The sequence below is a fragment of the Rhincodon typus genome, chromosome 26 (assembly GCF_021869965.1).
Source record: "Rhincodon typus isolate 14 chromosome 26, sRhiTyp1.1, whole genome shotgun sequence".
Taxonomy (NCBI): domain Eukaryota; kingdom Metazoa; phylum Chordata; class Chondrichthyes; order Orectolobiformes; family Rhincodontidae; genus Rhincodon; species Rhincodon typus.
The window spans coordinates 34,996,187-35,022,405 of record NC_063357.1 but is presented as its reverse complement, the minus strand read 5'-3'; the positions used below and the strand labels follow the sequence as shown (position 1 = coordinate 35,022,405).

Sequence of the window (26,219 nt, the reverse complement as noted above, 5' to 3'; positions counted from 1 at the left end):
AGAGGGGGAGGCGATGATAGAAGGTGGATAGAGGAGCAGATAGGTGGAGAGATGATGGGCAGGTCAAGGAGGCGGGGATGAAGCCAGTAAAGGTGTGTGTAGGTAGGGAGTTGGGATGGGGGTTGGTCAGTGAGGAGGGAGGGGTGGGTAGGTGGGTGGGAAGATGGACAGGTCAAGGAGGCGGGGATGAAGCCAGTAAAGGTGAGTGCAGGTAGGGAGTTGGGATGGGGGTTGGTCAGTGAGGTGGGAGGAGCGGATAGGTGGCAGTAAAGACAGACAGGTCAGGGAGGCGGGGACGAGATGGACTGGTCTTGGGATGAGGTTGGGGGTGGGGAGATTTTAAAGGTTGTGAAGTCCACATTGAGGCCATTGGGCTACTGGGTTCCCAAGCAGAATATGAGGTGCTGTTCCTCCAGCCTTCGGGTGGCATCATTGTGGTACTGGAGGAGATCCAGAATGGACATGTCGTCCAAGGAGTGGGAGGGGGAGTTGAAGTGGTTCATGACTGGGAGGTGTCGTTGTTTGTCTTGAACCGAGCGTAGGTGCTCCACAAAGGAGTCTCCAAGCCTCCGCTTGGTTTCCCCGACGTAGAGAACATCAGGAACAGCGGGTACAATATACCACATTAGCAGATGTACAGGTGAACATCCGTTTAATGTAGAAGGTTTTCTTGGGGCCTGGGATGGAGGTAAGGGGGGAGATGTATGGGCAGGTAAAGCACTTCCTGTGTTGCAGGGAAAAGTGCCAGGGGTGGTGGGGCTAGTGAGGAGTGTGGAGCGGACAAGGGAGTCACGGAGAGAACAGTCCCTCCGGAAGGCAGATAAGGGTGGGGAGGGAAATATATCCTTGGTAGTGGGGTCAGATTGCAGGTGGCGGAGAATGATGCGTTGAATCCAGAGGTTGATGGGGTGATACGTGAGGACAAGGGGAATTCCGTCTTTGTTGTTATTGCGGTGAGGGGGTGTGAGGGCTGAGGTGCGGGAAACGCGAGAGATGTGGTCGAGGGCGTTTTTGACCACAGCGGAGGGGAAGTTGCGGGCCTTGAAAAACGAGGGCATTCCAGGAGTGGAATGCTTCATCTTGGGAGCAGATGCAGCGGAGGCAAAGGAATTGGGAATAGGGAATGGCATTCTTGCAGGAAGGTGGGTGAGAGGAGGTGTACTCTAGGTAGCTGTGGGAGTCGGTAGGCTTGAAATAGATATCAGTTTCCAGGTGGTTACCAGAGATGGAGACAGAGAGGTCCAGGAAGGAGAGAGAGATATCATAGGTAGTCCAGGTGAACTTAATGTTGGGGTGGAAGGTATTAGTAAAGTGGATGAACTGTTTGAGTTCTTCGTGGGAGCATGAGGCAGCCCCGATACAATCATTGGTGTAACGGAAGAAGAGATGGGGGATAGGGCCAGGGTAGCTGCGGAAGAGGGACTGTTCCATGTATCCTACAAAGAGGCAGGCATAGCTTGGGCCCATGCGGGTACCCATGGCCACCCTCTTTGTCTGTAGGAAGTGGGAGGAGTTGAAGGAGAAATTGTTAAGGGTAACGATGAGTTCGGTGAAGCAGGTAAGGGTGTCGGTGGAGGGGGATTGGTTGGGCCTGCGGGAGAGGAAGAAGCGGAGGGCTTTTAGGCCATCTGCATGGGGAATGCAAGTATATAGGGACTGGACGTCTACGGTGAAGATGAGGTGCTGAGGACCAGGGATTTGGACGTTTTGAAGGAGGTGGAGGGCGTGGGTAGTGTCATGGATGTAGGTGGGGAGTTCCTGGACCAGGGGGGAGAAAATAGAGTCGAGATAAGTGGAGATAAGTTCCCGATGTGGCCTCCTCTATATTGGGGAAACCAAGCGGAGGCTTGGAGACTGCTTTGTAGAGTACCTAAGCTCGCTTCATGACAAACGACAACACCTCCCAGTCGCGAACCACTTCAACTCCCCCTCCCACTCCTTGGACGACATGTCCATCCTGGGCCTCATCCAATGCCACAATGATGCCACCCGAAGGCTGGAGGAACAGCACCTCATATTCTGCTTGGGAACCCAGCAGCCCAATGGCCTCAATGTGGACTTCACAACCTTCAAAATCTCCCCACTCCCGACCTCATCTGAAGACCAGACCATCTCGTCCCCGCCTCCTTGACCTGTCTGTCTTTACTGCCACCTATCCGCTCCTCCCACCTCACTGACCAACCCCCACCCCCACCCCCACTTCCTACCAATTAGCCTCATCCCCGCCTCCTTGACCTGTCCGTCTTCCCTCCCACCTACCCACCCCTCCCTCCTCACTGACCAACCCCCATCCCAACTCCCTACGTACACTCACCTTTCCTGGCTACATCCCCGCCTCCTTGACCTGTCCGTCTTCTCTCCATCTATCTGCTCCTCTATGCACCTTCTATCATTGCCTCCCCCTCTCCCTATTTATTTCAGAGCCCCCTTCCCCTCCCCTATTTCTAAAGAAGGGTCCAGACCCGAAACGTCAGCTTTCTTGTTCCTCTGATGCTGCCTGGCCTGCTGTGTTCATTCAGCTCTACATCTTGTTATCTCAGGCTCCAGCATCGGCAGTTCCTACTATCTCTTTGCTGTTTAATTGTGTTTCTGTAGGACTCTGTACCTACCACCTTCACTTGCTACCCCAATATTGAGATTGGAAATTTATTTTCTTTGATATCTCTTTTATTTCTTGCACTGCAATTCAGACAATTTTGCAGCCTTGACTCTTCCATGTTGTGGCATTACTCTCTGATTGCCAGGGCAAACTCACTCTCTGTATGACATGCAGCACCTACTTTGGTCATAATACATCCTACTGCAAGAAGCGCGGATTTCTTTTAAATAGTGCAGATTAATTTTAAGCATTGCCAACAATTTGATGCTTGCACGAGATCAAGAGCAATTGGCACTGGTCATATACAGAAATTATTATAACAATCAGAATGCATGAATTTGACCGTCATCTGCAATGGAATTAATGGGAGTGGGTTAATCATGCATTGAAATCCCTCTGCTCATTTTCAGAGGACTAACCAATTTACTCCTCCATACAATAACAAATACAGAGTCCTCAGATTTTCAAAGAGTTATTAATTGCTACAGTTTGTAAACTAATAATGTGTGAATAAAAGGAGCTTGCCTTGGACGTATGGGGGCTACTTCTTTGACCCTGCATCACCATTTGATTTCAATGCCAGACAGTAGCACAAGAAGTATAGCAGGCATATTCCAACATTTTGCCAATCTGTGAACTATAAATGTCGTTTTCAATGTATCTGTGACTTTTTTTTTTGTAGAAAGAAAAACCTGTATTCCTCTAGCATTTCATCATTTAAAATCACTGTTTAAGTTTTAAAGTACAGTCTCTTATGTAGACAAAAACTGCTGGCAATTTTCACACAAGGTTCTACAAACAGAAAATAAATAGCTGATCTAATTTGAATGATGTTAGTTGGGTGAAGAATGTTGGTCAGGATACCAAGATAACTCTCTGATGGTGGCAGAGTAGACAGTGTCCAGGCTTCTGTGCCTGGGCTTGTCCTCTTTGTCCACTTTTTCTTTCTTTTCCTTTTTTACCCCTTCTTTTCTCGGTTTTCTTTTAAAGATTTTGCTTTTACTTACCTTCTAAAGACAGCTGTTTCAATAGGAAGGCGGCTTCAATGGGGTCTGGAGTGGCAGTATCTTCAGAGGCAACGTGGCTACAGAGTTGGTTGGTTGTGAAGCCCAGAGCGGCACTCTGGCAGCGGTATGGCATGGGCTAATATAGCCTGGAGCAGGACTCTGGCGGTGACATGGCATGGGCTGGTGTAGCCTGGACCGGGACTCTGGCGGTGGCATGGCATGGGCTGGTGTAGCCTGGAGCGGGACTCTGGCTATGGAGTGGAGTGGGCTGGTGAAGCCCCGAGTGGGATTGTAGTGGCAGAGAAGGAAATGTTGGATTCTCTTCAAGTTATCTTTCTTTATTTTTAATTTTATTTTCAGTTAATGAGAATGGTGCCGATACATGGCAACGGTATAAACATTGTTTTATAAATATCATTTTATAAATGATTAAATTCAATTCAATTCAAATTGTGCCATGGGATCTTTGACCATCAGTAACATCTCAATGAAAGCAGTGTTACAAATTAAACCAAACTGGTAATTACATTTCAGACTGAAGATGTTGTCACAAAGAGAGGTAGAAATAAGCAAAGAATGTGCCATGATCAACAATTTTAATATCTAAATTCTGAACCTGATATACATATACAGTACAAATTCATTTCGATAAAAAAGTAACTCGGAGAGAGATTGCAAACAAATCAGTATTCAAAAATTGTAAACTTTAAAAATATAATTTCTAACTGTGCTCCAAGCTTGTAAATGTATCTATTAGTATAATTTTCCAGTAATCTATTGAAGACTGTCACTGTCACAGTATAATTGTTTTCTTAAGCTGCATGAAATCATTTCCCAAATGGTGCAACAATGAATGTTACATTAAAATGTAATTCTGATGCCAAACATTGATATTTTAGGAATGGCCATAGAAAGTTTTCCTATTTTCAAACCAACAACATCAATGGTCACATTACAGGTTATAAAATAGTGACTCCCTGAATAAGAAAACTTAGAAAGAAAATTTGTGCTAATTAATTTAAAAAAAACTTGAGATCCTTCTTATCTGACAGCACAATATTCACTCAATAATCTAATTACAGCACTGAACCACAAATTAACTGCAGAGACTCAATTTGTGTTTCAGTACTTCAATACCTTTTAAAATCTCTATTTGTAATGATGTGAAAGACACTTCTACCATCACCAGCCTGCATGGCAGGACTTTCCAAAGTGGGGATCAGGACTCCATACACAGCTATGGTTTTGGGATTGCGAGGACTGAGGCTGTAATAGCAATTGTAGAACTCTGACTGTTATCACAGCCATGCTCCCACTCTAACAGGCCCTCCTTCCCTGCACTCATAGGTCTTTACTGCTGCCCTCCATGTCTGTTCTCACAGATCTCTCCCTCATCCACAGTCTCACAAATGTCACGGATGGGCCACAAAAGTTGCCAAGCCTTGAAATTGGGTTACAGCCGGAAAAGATGTGAGAAGCACTGCTGTATTAGACAAATTCCAGCTAGACTAACAGTGCAGGATTTTACAAGGCTGAGCAACTTCCTGTAATGCATATGGTTGGGTGTGTGTTGCCTCTTTAAGAGAGCAAAGAGAGGTGAGAACTAGAGGGGCAGTCTAAGACTGACTGTGGAGCTAAAAGAATGCACAATAAGGTGTTCCCTTTTGAAGTTTATGGTCTGTCTACTTCCTGTTCTATTTAATAGTTCTAGTGAACCACAAATACAACAACTGGCGATGAGGGTGGGATTTGGACCACAAAAGTGTGTGAACACCATTTCATTTGTTGAGGTGAAGAATGTCACCAAGACTTTGAAATCAGTGCGGGACTGTGGAGGTAACTTTGAGGGAAGTGCTCGTGAGGGGGCTCAGGGTGCGGCTGACGGCTGAAGAGGGGAGTACTCAACTGAGTGCTTACTGTGTCGAGCAATCCCGATGGGACTCAGGCCATGGGCTATGTCAGAGAGAGAGAGGCCAATGCGGGAGCATTCACTGATGGGACTCGGACTACAAACGGTTACTAGATTAGAACATAGAACATAGAACATAGAACAGTACAGCACAGTACAGGCCCTTCGGCCCACGATGTTGTGCTGTACTTTTACCCTAATCCTAAGGTCTATCTAACCTCCACCCCTATCTATACTATCATCCATATGCCTATCTAATAGTCGTCTAATGCCCCTAATGAGACCGACTCCACTACCCTCTCCAGTAATGCATTCCACGTCCCGACCACTCTTTGAGTAAAGAACCTACCTCTGATGTCTCCCCTATATCTAGCTCCACTCACTTTAAAACTATGCCCCCTCGTAAAAGCTACCTCCACCCTAGAAAAAAGTCTCTGGCTGTCCACTCTATCTATACCTCTGATCATTTTGTACACCTCTATCAAGTCACCTCTCATCCTTCATCGTTCTAAATAGAAAAGCCTCTTAACCTTTCCTCATAAGGCCTTCCCTCCATTCCAGGCAACATCCTGGTAAATCTCCTTTGCACCTTTTCCAACACTTCCACATCTTTCCTGTAATGAGGCGACCAGAACTGGACACAATACTCCAGATGTGACTAAACCAGGCTTTTGTATAGCTCGAGCATAACTTCACGGCTCTTGAACTCAATCCCTCTACTAATGAAAGCTAACACACCATACACCTTCTTAACAACTCTATCCACCTGGGTGGCATCTTTCAGGGAACTGTGGACAAGAACTCCAAGATCCTTCTGCTCTTCCACACTGCCAAGAATCTTTCCGTTAACCCTGTATTCTGATTTCAAGTTTGTCCTTCCAAAATGAATCACCTCACACTTTTCAGGGTTAAACTCCATCTGCCACTTCTCAGCTCAGCTCTGCATCCTATCAATGTTCCTTTGTAAACTAGAACAGCCCTCCGCACTATCCACAACTCAACCCACCTTCTTATCATCCGCGAACTTACTAATCCACCCTTCCACTCCTACGTCCAAATCATTTACAAAAATCACAAATAGAAGAGGACCCAGAACAGATCCTTGTGGTACACCACTCGTAACTGAGCACCATGTTGAATATTTACCGTCCATTACCACCCTTTGTCTTCTAAGGGTCAGCCAATTCTGAATACAATCTGCCACGTTTCCGCCTATCACATGCCTCCTTACCTTCTGCATGAGCCTACCATGGGGAACCTTATCAAATGTCTTACTTAAATCCATGTATACCACATCCACTGCTCCGCCTTCATCCACGTGTTTGGTCACCTCTTTAAAGAATTCAATAAGGTTTGTGAGGCATGATCTACCCCTCACAAATCCATGCTATCACAAATCAAACTGTGCCTTTCCAAGTGATCATAAATCCTATCTGTCAGAGCCCTTTCCAATAATTTGCCCACGACTGACATAAGACTAACTGGCCTGTAAAGGATAATTTGAGTGGCAGGAAAGGTTCCTGTTGGCAGGAAAACAAAATGGCAGGCCAATTTGGAGCATAGGTACCATTTCATGAAGAGACAGAATGCTGGACACTTTATACCAAACATTTTGATGCATACTTAAAGGCGAATGAGGTGGCTGAAGACATAATGATGCCAATTTTCTTGAGTATTGTTGGGAGCAAGACCTTCATAATCCTAAGCAGCATGGTGCATGAAATCTGTGGTGAAAACATACTAGGAACTATATGTAGTGTTGGGGAAATATTTTGCACCCAAGCCATTGATGATCACAGGTTTTTTCAATGGGGACAGCACAAAGGGGAGTTCATCACCCAATCTGTAGCCACCTTAAAGAGACGAGAGGAACATTGCGAATTCAGAGGGTTCCTCCAAGATGCCTTGCAGTACCGTTCGGTTTGTGGCCTCTGACTCAAAGCCATCCAATGGAAGCTACCAACAAGAACAGACCTCGATTTCAAGGCAACTTTCAAAATTGCTACCTCAATGGACTTGACTATGTGCAAAGCAACACAGTTGAATGACAACGCCCGGGTGCATAAAATAATGGGGACTCAGCAGTATCAATTGTAGAATGCCACCGACATCGCAAGAGTGGTCATAAGGAGTCAATATGTTGGACTCGAGAAGCCAGTGCCGCGGTTATGAGCAAGTGGGCCGTATTGCCTGAAGTTGCCAGGTACAACTCAAGCTAGAGAAGGGGTGTTTTTAAAAGACACAATTCAGAGGGCCAGGCATAAGGTACATGCTGCCAGCCAGGGAGTCAGCTGGGTCTGCAGGAGATGCAAAAGGGCCATAGTTAGCAGACCTTTGGTTAAATACCCTGTCAGTATAGGGTGAAGCTGATCATTTCTGGTTTCTTTCCAAATTAGAGGGTAAGATAGTAAAGATACAGGATACGGGTACAGCGGTGTCTCTGATTCCTGAATCAATAGATAGGGAAGAGCTAAAGGCACTGCCATTGAAGCCTGCCAAGATTACTTTACAGGCATATATGGAGCAAGGGATGCCACTGAAGGGCTATGCACTGGTAAAAGTACAGCTAAGGAACCAGCGTGCCGAATTGCCTCCATATGCAATGAATGGTGACTAACCTGCATTATTCAGATGCTCCTGGTTACAGAAATTAATGCTAAATTGGGGTATAGTGAATAGGCTGGTGAACTGAAAAACGAGTTTGCAAGAGATTTTGGAATCAATGGGTTATCAGGGGGCAAACGCTCCAGTGGTTGGAGTCATACCTGACACATAGGAAGATGGTCAAGGTTGTGGGAGGTCAATCATCCCAGCTCCAGGACATCTCTGCAAGAGTTCCTCAGGGTAGTGTCCTAGGCCCAACCATCTTCAGCTGCTTCATCAATGACCTTCCCTCCATCATAAGGTTAGAAGTGGGAATGTTTGTGATGATTGCACAATGTTCAGCACCATTCGTGACTCCTCAGATACTGAAGCAGTCCATGTTCACATCTAACAAGATCTGGACAATATCCAGGCTTGGGCTGACAAGTGGCAAGTGACATTCGCGCCACACAATTGCCAGGCTATGACCATCACCAATAAGAGACAATCTAACTACCGCCCCTTGACATTCAATGGTGTTACCATCACTGAATTCCCCACGATCAACATCCTGGGGGTTACCATTGACCAGAAACTCAACTGGACTCACCACATTAACAGATTGGCTACAAAAGCAGGTCAGAAGCTGGGAATACTGCGGTGAGTAACTCATCTCCTGACTCCTCAAAGTCTGTCCAGCATCTACAAGGCACAAGTCAGGAGTGTGATGGAATACTCCCCACTTGCCTGGATGAGTGCTGCCCCAACAACACTCAAGAAGCTTGACACCATCCAGGACAAAGCAGCCCGCTTGATTGGCACTAGACCTACAAGCATTCACTCCTTCCACCACCGATGCTCAATAGCAGCAGTGTGTACTATCTACAAGATGCACTGCAGAAGTTCACCAAAGATCCTCAGACAGCCCCTTCCAAACCCACGACCACTTCCATCTTGAAGGACGTGGGCAGCAGATATACGGGAACACCATCACCTCCAAGTTCCTCTCCAAGTCACTCGCCATCCTGACTTGGAAATATATCGCCATTCCTTCACTGTCACTGGGTCAAGATCCTGGAATTACTTCCCTAATAGCATTGTGGGTCAACGAACAGCAGGAGGAGTGCAGCGGTTCAAGAAGGCAGCTCACCACCACCTTCTCAAGGGCAACTAGGGATGGGCAAGAAATGCTGGTCAGCCAGCGAAGCCCACGTCCAACATCCCACAAATGAATAAAAAAAAAGGTATAAGGATGAAACTTCTGTTGAAATAGGAGGCTCGTCCAAAGAGTCTGAAGGTGCATCCAGTATCATCCAGGTCTAAAGTGAAGGTGGAACTGGAATGACAGGTGAACCTGGGAGCGTTGTAACCACTAGTGAATGGGCCATTCCAACTGTCCTGTCCTTAAAAACAGATGGTGTGGTGCGGATTTGTGATGACTTTCAACTCGCAGTAAACCCAGCCGTATGTGTGGATCAATACCTACTTCCACACATTGAAAACCTGTTCAGTGGACCAGCTAGAGAAAAGAAATTCTCAAAAGTAGATTTGTCGCAGGCCTACTTGCAGGTTAGTGTCGAGAAGGAGTCTCAGATACCGCTGGTGACATGATACACAGGGGACTGTTTCGCACCAGTTGCTGCCTTTTGGTATCAAGTCAGTGGCAGCTGTATTCCAATGGGCCAAGGACCAAGGACCAAATTTTGAGTTGATTACAGGGTGTCTAGTATTATCTGGACAATATTTGATTCTTGGATCTCTGAAGAGGAGCATTTGAAAAACCTAGACAAAACCCTAAAAAGATTGCAGGGAGCATGGCCTAAAAGTAAAAAGGGACCTGGGCCATGTAATTAATGGCGAGTGACTATAAAAAGCTCCCAAGAAGATGGAAGCTATAAAGAAGGCCCCTAGCCCAGAGAATGTGTCTCAACTCACATTATTCTTGGTACTTGTAAATTACTATAGCTAATTTGTGTCTGATCTGACATGGTAAACCCCTGCACCAGTTGCTTGGAAAAGGGCGGCTATGGAAATCAACCTAGGAATGTGAAGTGGCTTACCGGTCTAAAAAATGCTGTAATTATTGACTCATTTCGACCCAAAGTTGCCACCACAGTTAACGTGTGATGCCTCACCTTGTGGGGTTGGTCCTGTACTGTCATATATCTTACCGAATGGAGAAGAAAGGCCCATTGTATTCGCATTGAGGTCACTGATGATTATAGAGGAGAAGTATGCCCAAGTGGAAAAGGAAGGATTACGCATTGTATTCTGTGTTAAGTAGTTCACTCATTTCCTGTACGGCAGGCACTTCGTGCTGCTAACAGACCACAGGCCACTAACCTCCATTTCTGGCCTGTGTACAGGGATACTGCCAATGGCTGTAGCACACCTAAAGAGATGGACACTAGCTCTTGTCAGGCTACTGATATGAAATCAGATACTGACAGTCAGAAAAGTATGGAAATGTAGTTGCTTTCTTAAGATTACCACTACCAGGAAATAAGGATGTTCCTGACTGGAACCTGAAAATTATGTGCCTTTCCCAGGAAGGCAAGGTACCAGTGTCAGTGACTCAGGGGTGGAACATTACCTGGAATGACCCGGTCTTCAGCCTGGTGGTGGACTTAGTCCTAGAGGAAGGACTTGTTACAGAAACTGCTCAGAATTACACCTTTAGCTGTGAGTTGTCTGTATCAGTCAGTTGTTTAATGTGGGAATGAGTTGTTATTCCTCTCCTGTTAAGATGAAAGGTGTTGGAACAAGGGCAACAAGGGCACCATGGCCTGTTGTGAATGAAAGAAATAACCAGGAGCTACTTTTGGTAGCTGAATGTGGTCTCCCAAATTGAGATGAAAGTGAGACCATGTGAATCCAGCATATCAGTAAAGAAAGGATTGCCATTGTCACCCTTTGACCCATGGGAGTGGCCTCAATCACTGTGCCAGCAGATTCATGTCAATTTTGTAGGACCAGCAGAGGGACGGATGTTACTAGTGGTTGTGGATGTGCATCCAAGTGGCATAAAGTAGCAATCATGAAGTTGGTATTAGTGGAAGCAATGATAGATGGACTGGATGAAATATTTTCCAAGTTCAGGAATCCCAAACAAGTCATGAGTGACAATCATGTACAGAATACGGTGCAAGCATTTGAAGAGTACTTGGAAAAGTTCAGGTGACCCATAGGTGGGAGCTAGAGAGACAGTCTAAGACTGACTGTGGAGTTGAGAGGATGTACAATAAAGTATTCCCTGTTCAAGTTTACCCACTGTCTACCTTGTGTTATATTTAACTTTTCCAATGAAACTACAAGTACAACACTTCCTGTATGTGGATTTTGCAGAATTAACCTATTAAACTGTGATAGACTGGATTCACTGCCGTTTTACAAAAGGCTATTCAAATGCCTGATAACATTACCAACATAGAATGATAGACGTGATAATTATTGGGGTCTCACTCCTCCAGTGTATGTGTCATGGAGTGGAATCATGCACACCTGGTGCTGTGCTGGATAGTCTGTCCCCTATCATGAGGACATAGTTATTTGTACGCATATGGTGGAACAATGAAATTTGCAAGAATGTATTAGCAGCTCCTATAATGGTTCAACTATATCTGCTTTACCAAAGTACAGCAGTCCTATAGATTCTGTGACTGATCATTCCAGTGTTCTCTTGGTTACAATACAAAAGTAAAAGCTAGTAATTTATTTTGTGAAATTTAGATCAATAAAGCAGGTATATGCTGTTGGGCTCAGAACTAATTCAAGTCAAATCTCATGAAGAAGTCAACATCTAATTCTGTCATGAAACATATATACAGGGATAAATTCTGTCATAAAGCACATATAGGGGACATTACACATCATGTACAAAACATAAAAGCAGTATATGCAGCTGACATCACTTTATTTTTTGTAATCAGTTTATTTTGTTAATTTCCATATGCTGTATGTGTGGATTATTTGATGTGTATAGAGCACAATGGTTTTTCAGGACAGGACATCTGGCAAATTAGCTGCTTTTAAGCAATTGCTGCTCATAATTAAATTGAGTCACGTATTCACCAATTAAATGTTTCCCCAACGGTACCTCTGTGTGGCAGCCAGGAAGGTACAGGAGGTGGGGAGATGATGATCTGCCCTGTTAAGGGCACAGCTTTGTAAATGTTACATCAATAGACAATGAAGCAAAGCAGGGTTTGTCTCTTTGCGGGAAAGGGGCATAATCCAATCAAGATATTTGTTAAAAACGTCTAAATGGATGTGCTAGAATGTGAGAATACATTATCCCGTGTCAATAAATTGTGGGAATGGGTGTGGAACAAACCTTTGAGAACTATGAAGATTGTTAAGACTACCTTTAATTTTTGCAAACATTTGCTGTATCACCTTCTAAGGAAGGTTAACAACATTTTGGTGCTACTTCATTGAGGGAACATATGAAGTATTGGCAGCCTTTCAGTTAATTGGCACATCCACATGTTTGTCTATATCACTGCAGGGCATGCTTGTTGTTGGCAAAGAAATATATGCTTTTAATGAAGTGGAAGCTTTGGCTCAGTGGCAGGGGTCTTACCTCTGAGCAAACTACTTGTAAAGGGTAGAATTTAGAGTGATATGCAGCTAACATTAAGACCACAATATCACGTGGCTGAGTTGTATAGGGAAAAGGAGGGTGGGATACTTGAGAGGAAGATTAGGAAAGAAATAGTAATAGGATTCAACAGGTAGGTAAACAGAGAGGTGTTTCCATGGTCACAACATTACTCAACGTGATCCCTGTGTGTTACTGAGGGAGTAAAGAACACACTTAGTGGGTAGGGTGAACAGTTACAAGTAATGCTGTGGTAGTATCCATACCTATGAGCTAGCAGACCTGGGTTCAAGACCCACCTGTTCAAGAGTTGTTTAATAACATCTCTGAATAGACTGATTAGAAAATATCTACAAACAAAACAGATAGAATGAGGGTTGAAGTCCTTCAGGCAGATTTTAGAGAACTATAGGAAAGAGATTAATAAATGAGACGTCTAAGGTAATAATCTCTAGATTGTTTCAGGTCCAAAAACCACTGACTATGAAAATAGGAACTTTGAATATATAATTGTGTGGCTGGAGCAATAATGCAGGAGATGGCTTTAGATTACAAGGGCATTGGAACTGGCTCTTGGGGAGATGGGACCTGTACAGGCCAGACAGATTATCCTCAACAACTATGGGACCAACGTACTCATGGGTAGCTTGCTAGTACTGTGAAGGTTTAAGCTAACCTAAGAAGGAAGTTGGTCACCAGTTTGTTACATTAGCAGAATGAAACAAAGTATGAAAAGGACTGAAAGCGACAGACAGCTGTAAACCAAGGAATAATATGGTATTAAGTGGGCTCAGACTAAGAGGGGAATATAATAAAGTTCAAATGGGTTTACACTGCAATAAATACACAAAGGGCGGTAAATAAGGTTGGTTGCGAATAATTATATCAGACATGATGTTGTGGCAATAATGGAGGCCTTGCTCAAAAAAAGGCAGAACTGAAAACTAAATAATTCAGGATACAAATTATTCAGGAAATACAGATAATCAAAGAGAGGAGGAGGGATGGCAGAATATATTAGGGAGACTACTACAGTAAGAGAAAGAGAGAGAGAGAGACCATGTACTGGAGTGGTGAAGTACAAAATCTATTTGGTTCGAGTTTCAAATCACTAGAGGTGCCATTACATTACTGGGTATGATCTATAGAATACTAAATAGTACAAAATATATCAGAGCAAATTTTTAGAAAACCATAAATCATAGAATAATGACAATAAGGGTCTTCAATTATCCTAATATAGGTTTGCAAAATAATAGTGGGGATGAAGTGGTTGGGTGGATCTTATGTAGGTCAGGCAGCAAAAGGAAACATGATCATACAATGCTAATATCAGCTAGCAAATAGGGCAGGGAGCAATCTAGAGAAAGAATACTTAATTGGGGGACTGCCAATTTCAGTAGGATGAGAACATGTCTGTCTGAGTAAAGATTGATTCAGGCAAAACTGTAAGAAAGCAACAGGCTGCTTCTAAAGAGATAGTTTAGCTCCATTTGAGGTACATTTGCACAGAGATAATTTGGATACACATGATGTATCCTTGCACTACAATAAAGTATAGGGTAACTAAAGCCAGAACTCCCTTAAATTATGAAAGTGATTGAGGAGTAATTTGAGGGAGAGAAAGGACCCATAAGATTGATGTCAGGTTGATATTACCAGGCTACTTTAGAAACTTCAGAGGCAAAGTGATGAATGGGGAGAACAAAGAATATTAGAAGAGACTGGCAGCTAATGCAACAAGTAATCTAAATCTCCTAATAAGCGTATAAGTAGTAAAATAGTAGTAACAGGAGAGATGGGCTGGAGGGGTCCAATCAGGGAACAAAAAGATCTATAGCTGGAGGCAGAGGGTTTGGTGGAGGAGTGAATGAGTACTTGCATCCAACTTCACCAGGAAGAGGATGCTGCCAAATTGATGGTTAAAGAGATGTTAAGATTCTGGATAGGCTAAAAATTGATAAAGATGAACAATTAGAAAGGCTGCCTAAACGCACAACTGATAAGTCACCAGGATGAAATGAGATGCATCAAGGTTGCTGTTGAAAGTAAAGATGGAAATTGCAAAAGTATCGTCCATAAATTTCCGATCCTCCTAAGATGCAGCATGGAGACAGAGGACCAGAAAACTGCAATTGTTACACCCTTGTTCGGAGTGTTAGGATATGCAGAACAGCAAAGGCCAGATAATGGCAAGAAATATTTTAGAAGGACTAATCTGGGACAAAATTAACAGTCTTTTAGAGAAGCATGGATTAATTAAATTAATTCAATAGATGAATTAGAGAAAACTATCTCATTTGACCAACTTGCTTGAGTTTTTTGATTAGCTAGTAAAAAAGGTTGATAGGAGTAATGCATTTGATGCGCTGTATATGGACTTGCAAGTGGCACTTGGTAATGTTGCACATAATAAAAAGCAAAACCGGAGTCCATGGCATTTCAGTGGCAGCATGGATACAAAGTTGACTAAGTGACAGGGAACAGAAAGTGGTGGTGAACAGTTGATTTTTTGAAATGGAGGAAGGTGTACAGGAATGTTCACTAGCAGCTTGGTACCAGGGCTGTAGCCTTCTCTTGTTACATCTTAATGATCTTGTTCTGTGTGTACATGGCACAATTTTGAAATTTACAGATGTCATAAAATTTGTCAGTATTATGAATTGCAAAGAATATAATGATTGATTTCAAAAGCACATAAGGGGGCTAGCAAAGTGATGTATGACAAATGCCATTTAATATAGAAATTATACAATTATACATTTTGGTAGGAAGAATGTAGAGAGGCAATATAAACAAAAAGGTGTAATTCTCAGAAACTGGCAGGAACAAAGAGACTTGAGTTTTTGTGCATTAAAATATTTAACTGATAGGGCAGGTTGAGAAAGTGTAGCAAAAAGCACAGCATATCTTATGCTTTGAGAAGCAAGAAAATTATGATGAACCTTTTTAAAAGATGGTTTGGCCTCATTCGAGTATTTTGTCCAATTCTAGGGAAGCACTTTAGAAACAATGCAAAGGTTTTAGAGAGGGTGTTGCAAAGATTTAAGAAAAATGTTTCGAAGAATAAAAAAACTTCAATTATATGGACAAATTGGAGAAGCTGGAATTGTTCTCATTAGAGAAGGGAAGGTTGAGGAGATCTGTTAGAAGTACTCATGAGGAATCTAGAGACAGTAGATATGGAGAACCTGTTCCCATTGGTGGCAGAATGAAGAACCAGAAGATATAAATTTAAAATGACTAGCAAAAGGATCAAAGGTGCCATGAAGAAAAGCTTTTTATGTAGTGAATGGTTAAGAACTACTTGAAAGGCTGATGAAGGCAAATTCAATTATGGCTTTTAAAATGGAACTACAGCTGAGGGAAACTCCTCCAAAATGGGCAATTAGAGAAATATGCCCAATAGGAAACCCATTGAAAACAGGAAGCTGACAAAAAAAATCTCAAAATAAAAAATATCTCAAAATAAAAAAAAGGCAACAGTAGAAATGAGCAAAACCTGGAATAAAATCAGTGACTGAGCAATGAATTCAGCATCACTGCGATGCCAGTGTTCAATTTGCAAGAACCAATGGCATGGATCAAATTGCTTTGACTAGAATATGACCCCTAATCTTCTTCATTCTGTAAACATGACAAAACCATTCAGCCCTCCTGTACATGCTCACCTTACAAGAATGCCCTCTGGTCTTCGACAAACCCACCACGGGGAAAAGATTCTCAAGTTCTACCCTGTCAACACCTTTCATAATCCTATGCCTATCCCTCAATGTGCCTTCTCTGCTCCAAGCAAAGCAAACATAGCCTATCAATTGCATCCTCATAACTGAGACTTTTCATCCCATGCAACATTCTTGGATGTGAGATCAAGAATAAAGTGGTGTGGGTCTCTTGAAGAGCATTAAGGTGGATAAGTCCCCAGGGCCCAATGCTATCTACACCATATTATTGAGGGAGGCAAGATACCTGTGATCTTGACCAAGATCAAGATATCCTCACTAGCCACTGGGGATGTCCCGGCAGACTGGGGAGTAGGTTCAAGAAAGGAGTAGGGATAATCCAGGAAACTATAGACCAGTGAGTCTCACATCAGTGATTGGGAAGCTATTGAAGAGAATTCTTAGGGATAGGATTTACATTAGGGACTAATTAGGGACAGTCAGCATGGCTTTGTACAGGGCAGGCCGTGTCATACTAACTTGATTGAGGTTTTTGAGGAGGTGTCAAAGGTGATCGATGAGAGTGGAAGAGTGGATGCTGTCTATGTGGATTCTAGTAAGGCTTTCAACAAGGTCCCAAATGGTAGGCTCATCCAGAAGATCAAGCTGCATGGGATCCAACATGACTTGGTCATGTGGATTCAGAATTGGCTTGCTCATGGAAGACAGAGGGTGATGGTGGAAGGATGTTTCTGAGGCTGGAGGTGTGTGAAAAATGGTGTTCCACAGGTATCTGTAGTGAGACCTCTGCTTTTTGTGATATATTTAAATGACTTAGATGAAAATGTACATGGGTGTGTTAGTAAGTTTGCAGACAACACAAAGATCAATGGAATTGTGGATAATGTAGAAGGTTGTCAAAGGATACCGCGGGATATACATCAGTTGCAGATATGGGCGGAGAAATGGCAGATGGAGTTTAATCCGGACGAGTGTGAGGTGCTGCAGTTCAGGAGATCAAGTGTTAAGGAAAAATGTACAGTTAACAGCAGGACCCTTATCAGCATTGATGTACAGAGGGACTTTGGCATTCAAGTCCATTGGTGGCACAGTGGCTCAGTGGTTAGCACTGCTGCCTCACAGTACCAGGGACTTGGGTTTGATTCCACCTTCGGGTGACTGTCTGTGGGGAGTTTGCACATTCTCCCCGTGTCTTCGTGGGTTTCTTTCGGGTGCTCCGGTTTCCTCCCACTGTCCAAAGATGTGCAGGCTAAGTGGATTGGCTGTACTAAATTGCCCACAGCGTTCAGGGATGTGTAGATGGGTTACAAGGAAAAGGTAATGGGTCTGGGTGGGGCGCACTGAGAGTCGGTGTGGACTTGTTGGGTCGAAGGGCCTGTTTCCACACTGTAGGGATTCTATTCCATTCTAAAATGCAACAAAATAAAGCTCTACAGGTAGAAATAACATTCCCTTTTGAGAATAGTATGTTTATTATGCCTGAAGGGATTTTCAAATCAGCGCCAGTTGAAAATGAATGACTCCAGGCATTTCTGGCACTGAGCATGCAACATGATGGCAACAATTTCAATCTTTTTTGAATAATTTTTAAGCCTTATTCAGGAAATATAAAACCAAAATAAAATAGGAATAGGAGTAGACCATTTGGCTTCTCAAGCCATCATTCTGAAGGATCATGGCTGATCTAACACTCCTCACGAACACTTTCCTGCTCTTTCCCCGTAACCCTTGATCCCCCCGACTGATCAAAAATCTGCCTCAGCCTTAAATATACACAAAGTCTCAGACCCCACAGATCTCTGTGGCAAAGAATTTCAAAAATCCATAACCCTCTGAGAGAAGAAAATCCTCCCTGGTCTTAAATTGGCACTTTTTTTTTCTGAGACAATGCCCTCTGATCCTAGACTCTCCCAAGAGAGGAAACATCCTCTCAGCAATTGCCTATAAAAAGTACAAATTCCCTCTGCTATGTCATTAACTACTTGCAGAATAGCATGCTTCAGGAAACAATCAGGCCTATGCCCTGCTCACCACTCTGATCCAGATGGATCAGACTTATGTTTTTAAATCTATACAAAGTTACAGTTTAGTAGACCATTCAGCCTCTCGAGCCTGCATCACCATTGACTAATATCATGGCTGATATCTTTGTGTTCCAAATTCTACATTTGCATCCATCTCTGGTAACCTAACGAGAATCCATCCACCTCTGCCTTAAAAATACTTAATGACCCAGCTTCCACTGCCTTCTGAAGCAGAAAGTTTAAAGTCGCACACCCTTCAAGAGGAAAAAATTCCCTTTATCTCTGGCATAAAAGGGTGACCACCAATTTTAAAATGGTGTCTCCTAGTTCTGGACTCACCCACAACAGTAAGCATTCATTCTGCATCCACCTTGTCAAGGCCATTCAAGAACTTGTATGCTTTAATTAAATCACCATTCACTTTTCTGAATTTTGACAATCCACAGAAACAGGTATCCCTCCATTTACATCCTACCTTAAATAACGAGACCAAAACTGTGCACATTTTTTGAGATATGTTCTGACAAATACCCTGTTTAACTGAAAAATAACATTCTTATATTTACGTTCAATTTCTTTCAGATTAAAAGCTAGCATCACATTAGCCTTCCTGATTACGTGTCGTACCCGTATGCTAACCTTTTGAGAGTCATGCATCAGAACACCTAGATCCCTTTGCACTTCAGAATTCTGCAGTCGCCCTCTATTTAAGTAATACTCTGCATTTTTCATTGTTCCTTTCATACACGTCGCACATTGTACTCTCTTCTGCCAGACTTTTTCCCACTCATTTAACCTATCTATACAGGATACCGACCTGCTTCCTTGTTGTCATCTTCACACCATACTTTCCTACCTATTTTTCTGTCACCTGCAAATTTAGCCACTATGCCTTCAATTGTTTATTTAATTTTCAAAATAAATTATAAGAAGTCGATGGCCGAGCATAGAGGGCCCTACAGCACCACACTTTTCACATCCTGCCAATCTGAAATTGACCCATTTGTGTATACTCTCTATGTACAAAAAGACAATCTTCTATCTATTCTAGTCTGTTGTCACAAGCTCCGACTTTAATGTGGAACATTGTAAAATACCTTCTGGAAATCCAAGTTCAGTAAGTTAACAACCTCCTTTTTATCCAGAACATATTTTGATCCTTCAAAGAATTCCAATAAATCAACTAAACAGGATTTCTTTTTCACAAAAGCATGTGGACTCTTTCCAATTATCTCGCATTTTTCAATGTGCTCAATTCTTAATAATGGATTCTCCTTAGCAATGGATTCTAACCTCCCACCACAAATGCCAAGCTTACTTGTCTATGGTTTCCTGGTGTTTTTTGTCTTCCTCCCTTTATGAATAGAGATGTTAAATTTAGAGTCATAGTGTCATTCAGCAAGGAAACAGGCTCTTCAGCTCAACTCATCAATGCCAACCAGGTTTCCTAAACTGAGCTAGTCCCATTTGCATGCATTTGGTCCATATCCTTCTAAACCTTTCCTATCCATGTACCTGTCCAACTTTGTTTTAAATGGTGTAATTGTACCTGCCATCGCTTCCTCTGGCAGCTCATTCCACAAATGCATTTCTCTCTGTGTGAAAAAGTTGCCCCTCAGGTTCCTTTTAAAATTTTCCTCTCTGACCTTAAACCAATGCCCTCTAGTTTTGAACTCCCCTACCCTGGGGAAGAAAAAACCTTGGCTATTCACTTTATCTATGCTCCTCATGATTTTACAAACCTCTACAAGGTCACCCCTCACCCTCCTATGCTCCAGAGAAAAAAAGGTCCCAACCTATCCAGCCTCTACTTATAACTCAAATCCTCCAGTCCTAGCAACATCCTTGTAAATCTTTTTGCACGCTTTCCAGTTTAATAATTTCCTTCCGATAGCAGAGCGACCAGAATTGTATGCAGTACTCCAAATGTGGCCTAACCAATGTCCACTTTCAATCTAATGGAACTTTTCCAGAATCAAATGAATTTTGTAAAATTAACCTTAATCATTAGCCATCTCTTTTAATATCCATCAGGATTCAGAGACTTAACGACCCATAGCTTCATCAGTTTGCTTACTACCACTTCTCCAGTGATTATAATTTCTCCAAGCTTCTCTCTTCCTTCAACCTCCAGATATACAGGTATTTATAGGATTTATTTTAACCTTGATAGCAAAGACAGAAGCAAAACATTTACTCATTACATTTGCCATTTCTTTGTTATCTATTATTAACTCACCATTCTCACGCTTAGGAGGACCAAGACTCACTTTACTTACTCTTTAGATACTCCTACAGAAACACTTGCTGTCTATGTGCTTTTACATTTCACAATAGCTTTCATTCATGCTCTAATTTATTTGCTCTGATTAATCTTTTAGATATTCTCCACCATGTTTTGTATTCAAACCAATCATTTGATCTGCCACACATCTCTACACAAATGTATGCTTTTTTCTTCCATTTGATGTTCTCAACTTTTTTAGTTAATCAGAGATGGTGGGCCCCCCGTTTGATTTTTTTATTTATAGTATAAATGTACTAATTATGAGTATTCTGAAATATACCTTTTATTGTCCGCCAATGTGGTCTATGTTCAAGCTTAATATTCCAGTTCACTTCAGCTATTTTAACTTCCACAACCACATAGTTATGCTTTTACAAATCTAAAATACTGCTCTTCTCCCTTTCAAACTGGATGTAAAATTCAAACATATTATGTTGCTTGAGGTGACTTTAGTCCAAGATCGTTAATTAATGCTATCACATTATACATTATGAACACTGGTACAGCCTGCTGTCTAACTAGTTCAGGAATGTTGCTGCCAGAACCTATCTTGAAAGCATTTTACTGTGACAAATATGATTTTTCTATTTTATATGTAAATTAAAATCACCCATAATTATAGTTGTCCCCCTATCACTGTCCTCTTCTTGCTTCCTGTACAATGGTGTTATGGCCAATTAGCCCATCCACCCTGCAGTCCTTACGCTCATCCAAACAAGCTGAGAAAATTTCAAACAGGTTGGACAATGCAAAGTCTGAAGCTCAGATGCTCCTGTCCTCTGGGCCCTCATATGGCCTCATTTGCATTCATACCTACTTGCTCCTAACCACTAAAAAAATTAGAAGATCTTGTCCTAAGATATGTGATCACCATCTGGAATAGTGTCTAGGTGACTTTCTCACTCCCACAGTGTCTCCATCTCAATACTTCTTGAGATGAAAGTCCTGCAGCCACAGGCACCTCCTACAGATGTGCTTTCCTTGGATCACATCAGCATCCAGAAACTCCCATATTCCGTAATCACAGCAATCACCCACACCTACTCAAATATGTGTTAATTTATTAGCACTTCTTAATTCATTAAGTTATACTTAACACAATCTACCCCTCAAAATATGTTTTAGCACTGCCAGGAAATGTTACAATACTGATGAAAAAATGCAATACTTACAATACTGATAAAACTTACAATACTGATAAAACTTAGTCTCTAACAATACCAGTTATGGATTTATCACAGTTATTGTTACCAATCTGTTGCACAAAATTGGAAATCAAATGCTGGAGGCTGAACCAACATATCAGTAAAAAAGAAACACCCTCTCCCCACCCTTCATTAAACTCCACATTCTACAGTTTATTCATTGCAGTCAGCTTACTTCAATAAACTTTTCTGTTCAAGAGAGGTTGTAAGGACAATCCCTGCAGTTACAAGCCAATCAATTTAGCTTCAATGTTGGGGATGTTTTTAGAAAACAATTATTCCAGATAGAATTAGTTGTCATATAGAAAAGGTGGGTTGGTAAGGAAGAGTCAGCATGAATTTCTAAAGGGAAATTATGTTTAACTAACTGGCTATAGTTTTTTGAAGAGATTTCAGAAAGGCTGTATGAGTGTAACACTGTTGATGCGGTATAAGTAGATTTCTAGAAGGCGTTTGATACAGTGCCACACAACAGACTTGTGAGGAAAGTTACAGGTCATGGTACAAAAAGGACAGTAGCAATGTAGATACAAACTGTGTGACAGGAAACAGAGTGTAATAGTCAATTGATATTTTTCAGGTAGCAAGAAGATTTGTAATTAATTTCCCCAGGGGTTGGTATTGGAATCCTTGCTTTTCCTGATATATATTAACGATCTGGATATTGGGGAACAATTTCAAATGACCACAAAATTTAAAAGAATTGTAAATTGTGAGGAGGATAGGGTGGGACTCCAAAACAACATCGGTGGAGTGGGTAGCGACAGGTGTCAAATGAGAAATGTGAGATCATGCACTTTGGTAGGAAGTATATTGAAAGATAATGCAAAATAGAGGTAAAACTCTAAAGAGTGTGCAGTGCAGACATACCTGGGTGGATGTGCGCATGGATCATTGAAGGTAGGAGGACAGGTGGAAAATAAAGCCTACAGTGTCAATGTCTTCATTATACGTACACAAGAGCAAGGAAGTTATGTTGGACTTGTACATGACACTTATTAGACCTCAGCTGGAGTATTGTGTACAGTTGTAGTCACTACATTTTAGGCAAGATGTAAATATATTGGAGACACTGCAGAACAATTTGCAAGAATGGTTCCAGTAAGAGAAACTTCATTTATGAGGACAGACTGGACAAGAAGGCTGAGAGGAGATTTGATAGCGATTTCCAAAATCAGAAGTGGACTTGATAGATTAGATGATAGTTCCTGCTTATAAAAGGAACAAGTATGAGAGGGCATAGATTTAAAGTGATGTGCAAAGCAAGGCTGAGGTGTAAAAAAAAAAATCTTCTTCACACAGCAAGTTGCTAGGGTATGAAATACACTGTCTGTAAATGTGATGGAGACATTCAAGGGGGCATTGGATGATTATCTGGATAGAAATAGTGTATAAAGGTGTGGAGAACAAACAGTAAATTGGCACTAATTAATGATGCTCATTTGAAGAATGGCCTCCTTCTAAATTGGAACATTTTCATGATTCTGTGATACCAAAGCACTTTTTCCTCCATGCACCCAAATTCCTACTTTGAACCAAATTTCAACTTTGAACCAAATTCCCTGATATACTCACTTGGCCATTGTCTCACTCAGGCAAAATCTCCCTCACATTAAATATTCATGACTGCTTAACTTTTTAAAAGAATGATGGGAATGGTTGCTTCTTCCTTAAGCATTATCAGATCAATTGTAAATCAATCTGAAAGATTTGCCACCTCCAATTAGGCTGTGTAAATTTCAAAATACAAATGCTCGGCACATCAGTATTAATTCTTCTGCACATTTTAAAAACAGGGGCATTATTTCATTTATTCTAATCTGGTTGCTATCGTTTAAAATAACAAAGGATTGTTGTTTGTATCATAGAGTGTTATAGCTTTAAAAACTACATTTTAAAATTTTTCTGTATTTGATTGTGCACTGAAATGAAAAAAAGAAACTGTTTTATAACCAAGAGTGCAGAAGGACTGCATGCTTTTGAAAGCAAGTAACCTGACACTCGTTGTATGCATGATTTACACAGCAATAGTACGAGTAGGTGCAGAAGAGTAAGAGCCAAGGATGCATACAAATGGAGATTCGGACAGCAACAAGTTGCTGATTGCTCTGTGGACTAGAGCCAGTTTTTGATGACAATTTGCCTGTCAACAACCATATGATTGATTCTCAGGCAGCTGAACAGCTTGCGGCTGTGAAGAAGATAGAGAGAAGCTATCAAAGCTCCATTCACCCAGGAGCTCTTTCTACAGTAAAATCTACTTCAACCCTGAAGAAGATTAGATTTCTTTTTCTTCAGCAGTTGCTGTAAGCTGTGACTTTTAATTAATAAGCCAGTGACCAGCTACTCTGTGCCTACTGAAAACCAATGGAAGCTTCCAGTGAATAAAGATGAAAAGCAGTGCAGAAATATGATCATTACAAAAATGATCGCAGCAGATGTTGTGAACAGAGACCACTGAACTGTTTTCCAGTTTTTTCCTTCACCCAATACACCCTTTCTTTTCTGTCAAATTCTGTCTGTGTGTGCCTAAGGGAGAGTTTATAATAGGTTAGAGCTTTAGCGAGTAGTGTTATATGAAGACAATTCATAATTATTCACCAGTGGCTGGAGCCTATTTACTTGTAAAACAAAATCATTGTTAAGTATAAATACCTGACCTTATGCTTTCTGTCAACATGAGTTGATAAAACAGATAAATTGAGGAATTCTGCCTCTTTTTAAAAATCTTTAAAGTGAGGCTTGATTTTCAGTACAAAAAATGAAAAAACTGCGGATGCTGTAAATCAGGAACAAAAAGAAAGTTGCTGGAAAAGCTCAGCAGGTCTGGCAGCATCTGTGAAGGAAAAAACAGAGTTAACGTTTCGGGTCCGGTGACCATTCTTCAGATTTTCAGAATGCTATCAGAGGCATAACAGAGCACAAACAGGCCATTAAATTCACAACCTTTATCTAGTTGCTTTGCCTTATAACTTGAACATCAATATTGCTCCAGTATAGTAAAAATAGTGAATTTTAAAGGCTCTGAACTGCAAATCTGGTATTTATTTGTCATAAGATTTTTTACTGAAGGTATGAAATCAGTAAGATTTTCTCTGGACAATTAAGTTATATAGAGATACTTCTGTGAATTTTACAATAAAATGAAGATTGATTCATGCTTCTCACCTTCTATCAGGGAGGATTGGCACTCTCCATCCTTTCACTTGACTTAGTTTGCCATCTGACAATTCAATCTGCAGAGGAAGTTTTGGTACCCAAACTGTCAACTCCAGTGGGGCACTCAAGTGCTCATAGTTGAAAATAATCCGGGCATTCATTGAGCCTCGAGATTCCTTGCCACTCACAAACACATAATCACAACCTTTGGAGACCTGTGGGAATATAAAAATATTTGAATCAAACGAATTACTCAGCAAGAAGAGTTTTGGACCAAGTCACTAAATTACAGCCCTGAAGAATCCAAGAATCAATCATGATGTAGACAACTTAAAACCTCATAACAGTTCACAATTATGTCTGGTCAAATACAACCAATCATTTTAAAGCTGATGAGGAAAACACTGGCATTTATGTAAACCTTCCTACATTTTTACTAAAAATTCCAAATGTTCGAATCTTTTATATAAATTATAATAATTATAATAATAAAATTAGAGCAAATCACAAGTCATTCAAACAAGACATGTAACATTTAAAAAAAAACTCAAAACCCGTCAATACAAGTGATTTGCAGCAAGGAAATAGGTCGTTCAGACTGAGAAGTCTACCCCAGCGAATCAGAGAATTCAAAAACTGTAAGTTCTATCTTGACTAGTTTAGAAAATTAAAATAACCTGAATGATGCAATGTTTGACGAAACCTAGCTTGACCAATTTCACACATACATAAAAAATACTTTTACTAGAATGAAAGAACTGCATGTCCTGATATATCTAACTGAACCAATAGAACACACGCTTCTGCTGTGAAGTGCTCCAAAAAGTAGCTTTGTTAAGGACAGAAAAAGACATTCATTTACAATGCAGTAATAGCTAAACCATTATAATGTTGCAATATTTGTATAAAAAATTTCCTTGAGACTGTTAATGAAGTGGAAAATATAGGGATGTATAAGCTGAAGAAATATTAACATTTTTACAGACGAAACCATCCAACAATATATCTTGCTAAAACATGAGACATGCAAATAGTTTTAAATCTAAACATAAAACAAATACAGTCTGCATTCCTCCCTCGAACACTAACACAACATCCCCAGATTTACTAGCTGTTCCATCAGTAGTTTGAAACAGGTGCAAAAGCTGTGTGAGGCAGTCTCA

At 41.4% G+C, this 26,219-nt stretch overlaps 1 protein-coding gene across 2 annotated transcripts in view; it reads right to left on the bottom strand.

Annotated features, from left to right (window-relative positions):
- The window catches only part of tmem132e (transmembrane protein 132E), a 606,787-nt gene that overhangs the window by 128,619 nt on the left and 451,949 nt on the right, over positions 1–26,219 (bottom strand). For both annotated transcript variants that reach the window (XR_007264880.1, XM_048612749.1), the window contains exon 6: positions 25,066–25,271. Coding sequence is in view for 1 of the 2 variants with exons in the window: in XM_048612749.1 (XP_048468706.1) it covers positions 25,066–25,271 (206 nt within the window). In the remaining variant the exon portion in view is untranslated. The remainder of the gene's footprint in view (positions 1–25,065; positions 25,272–26,219) is intronic.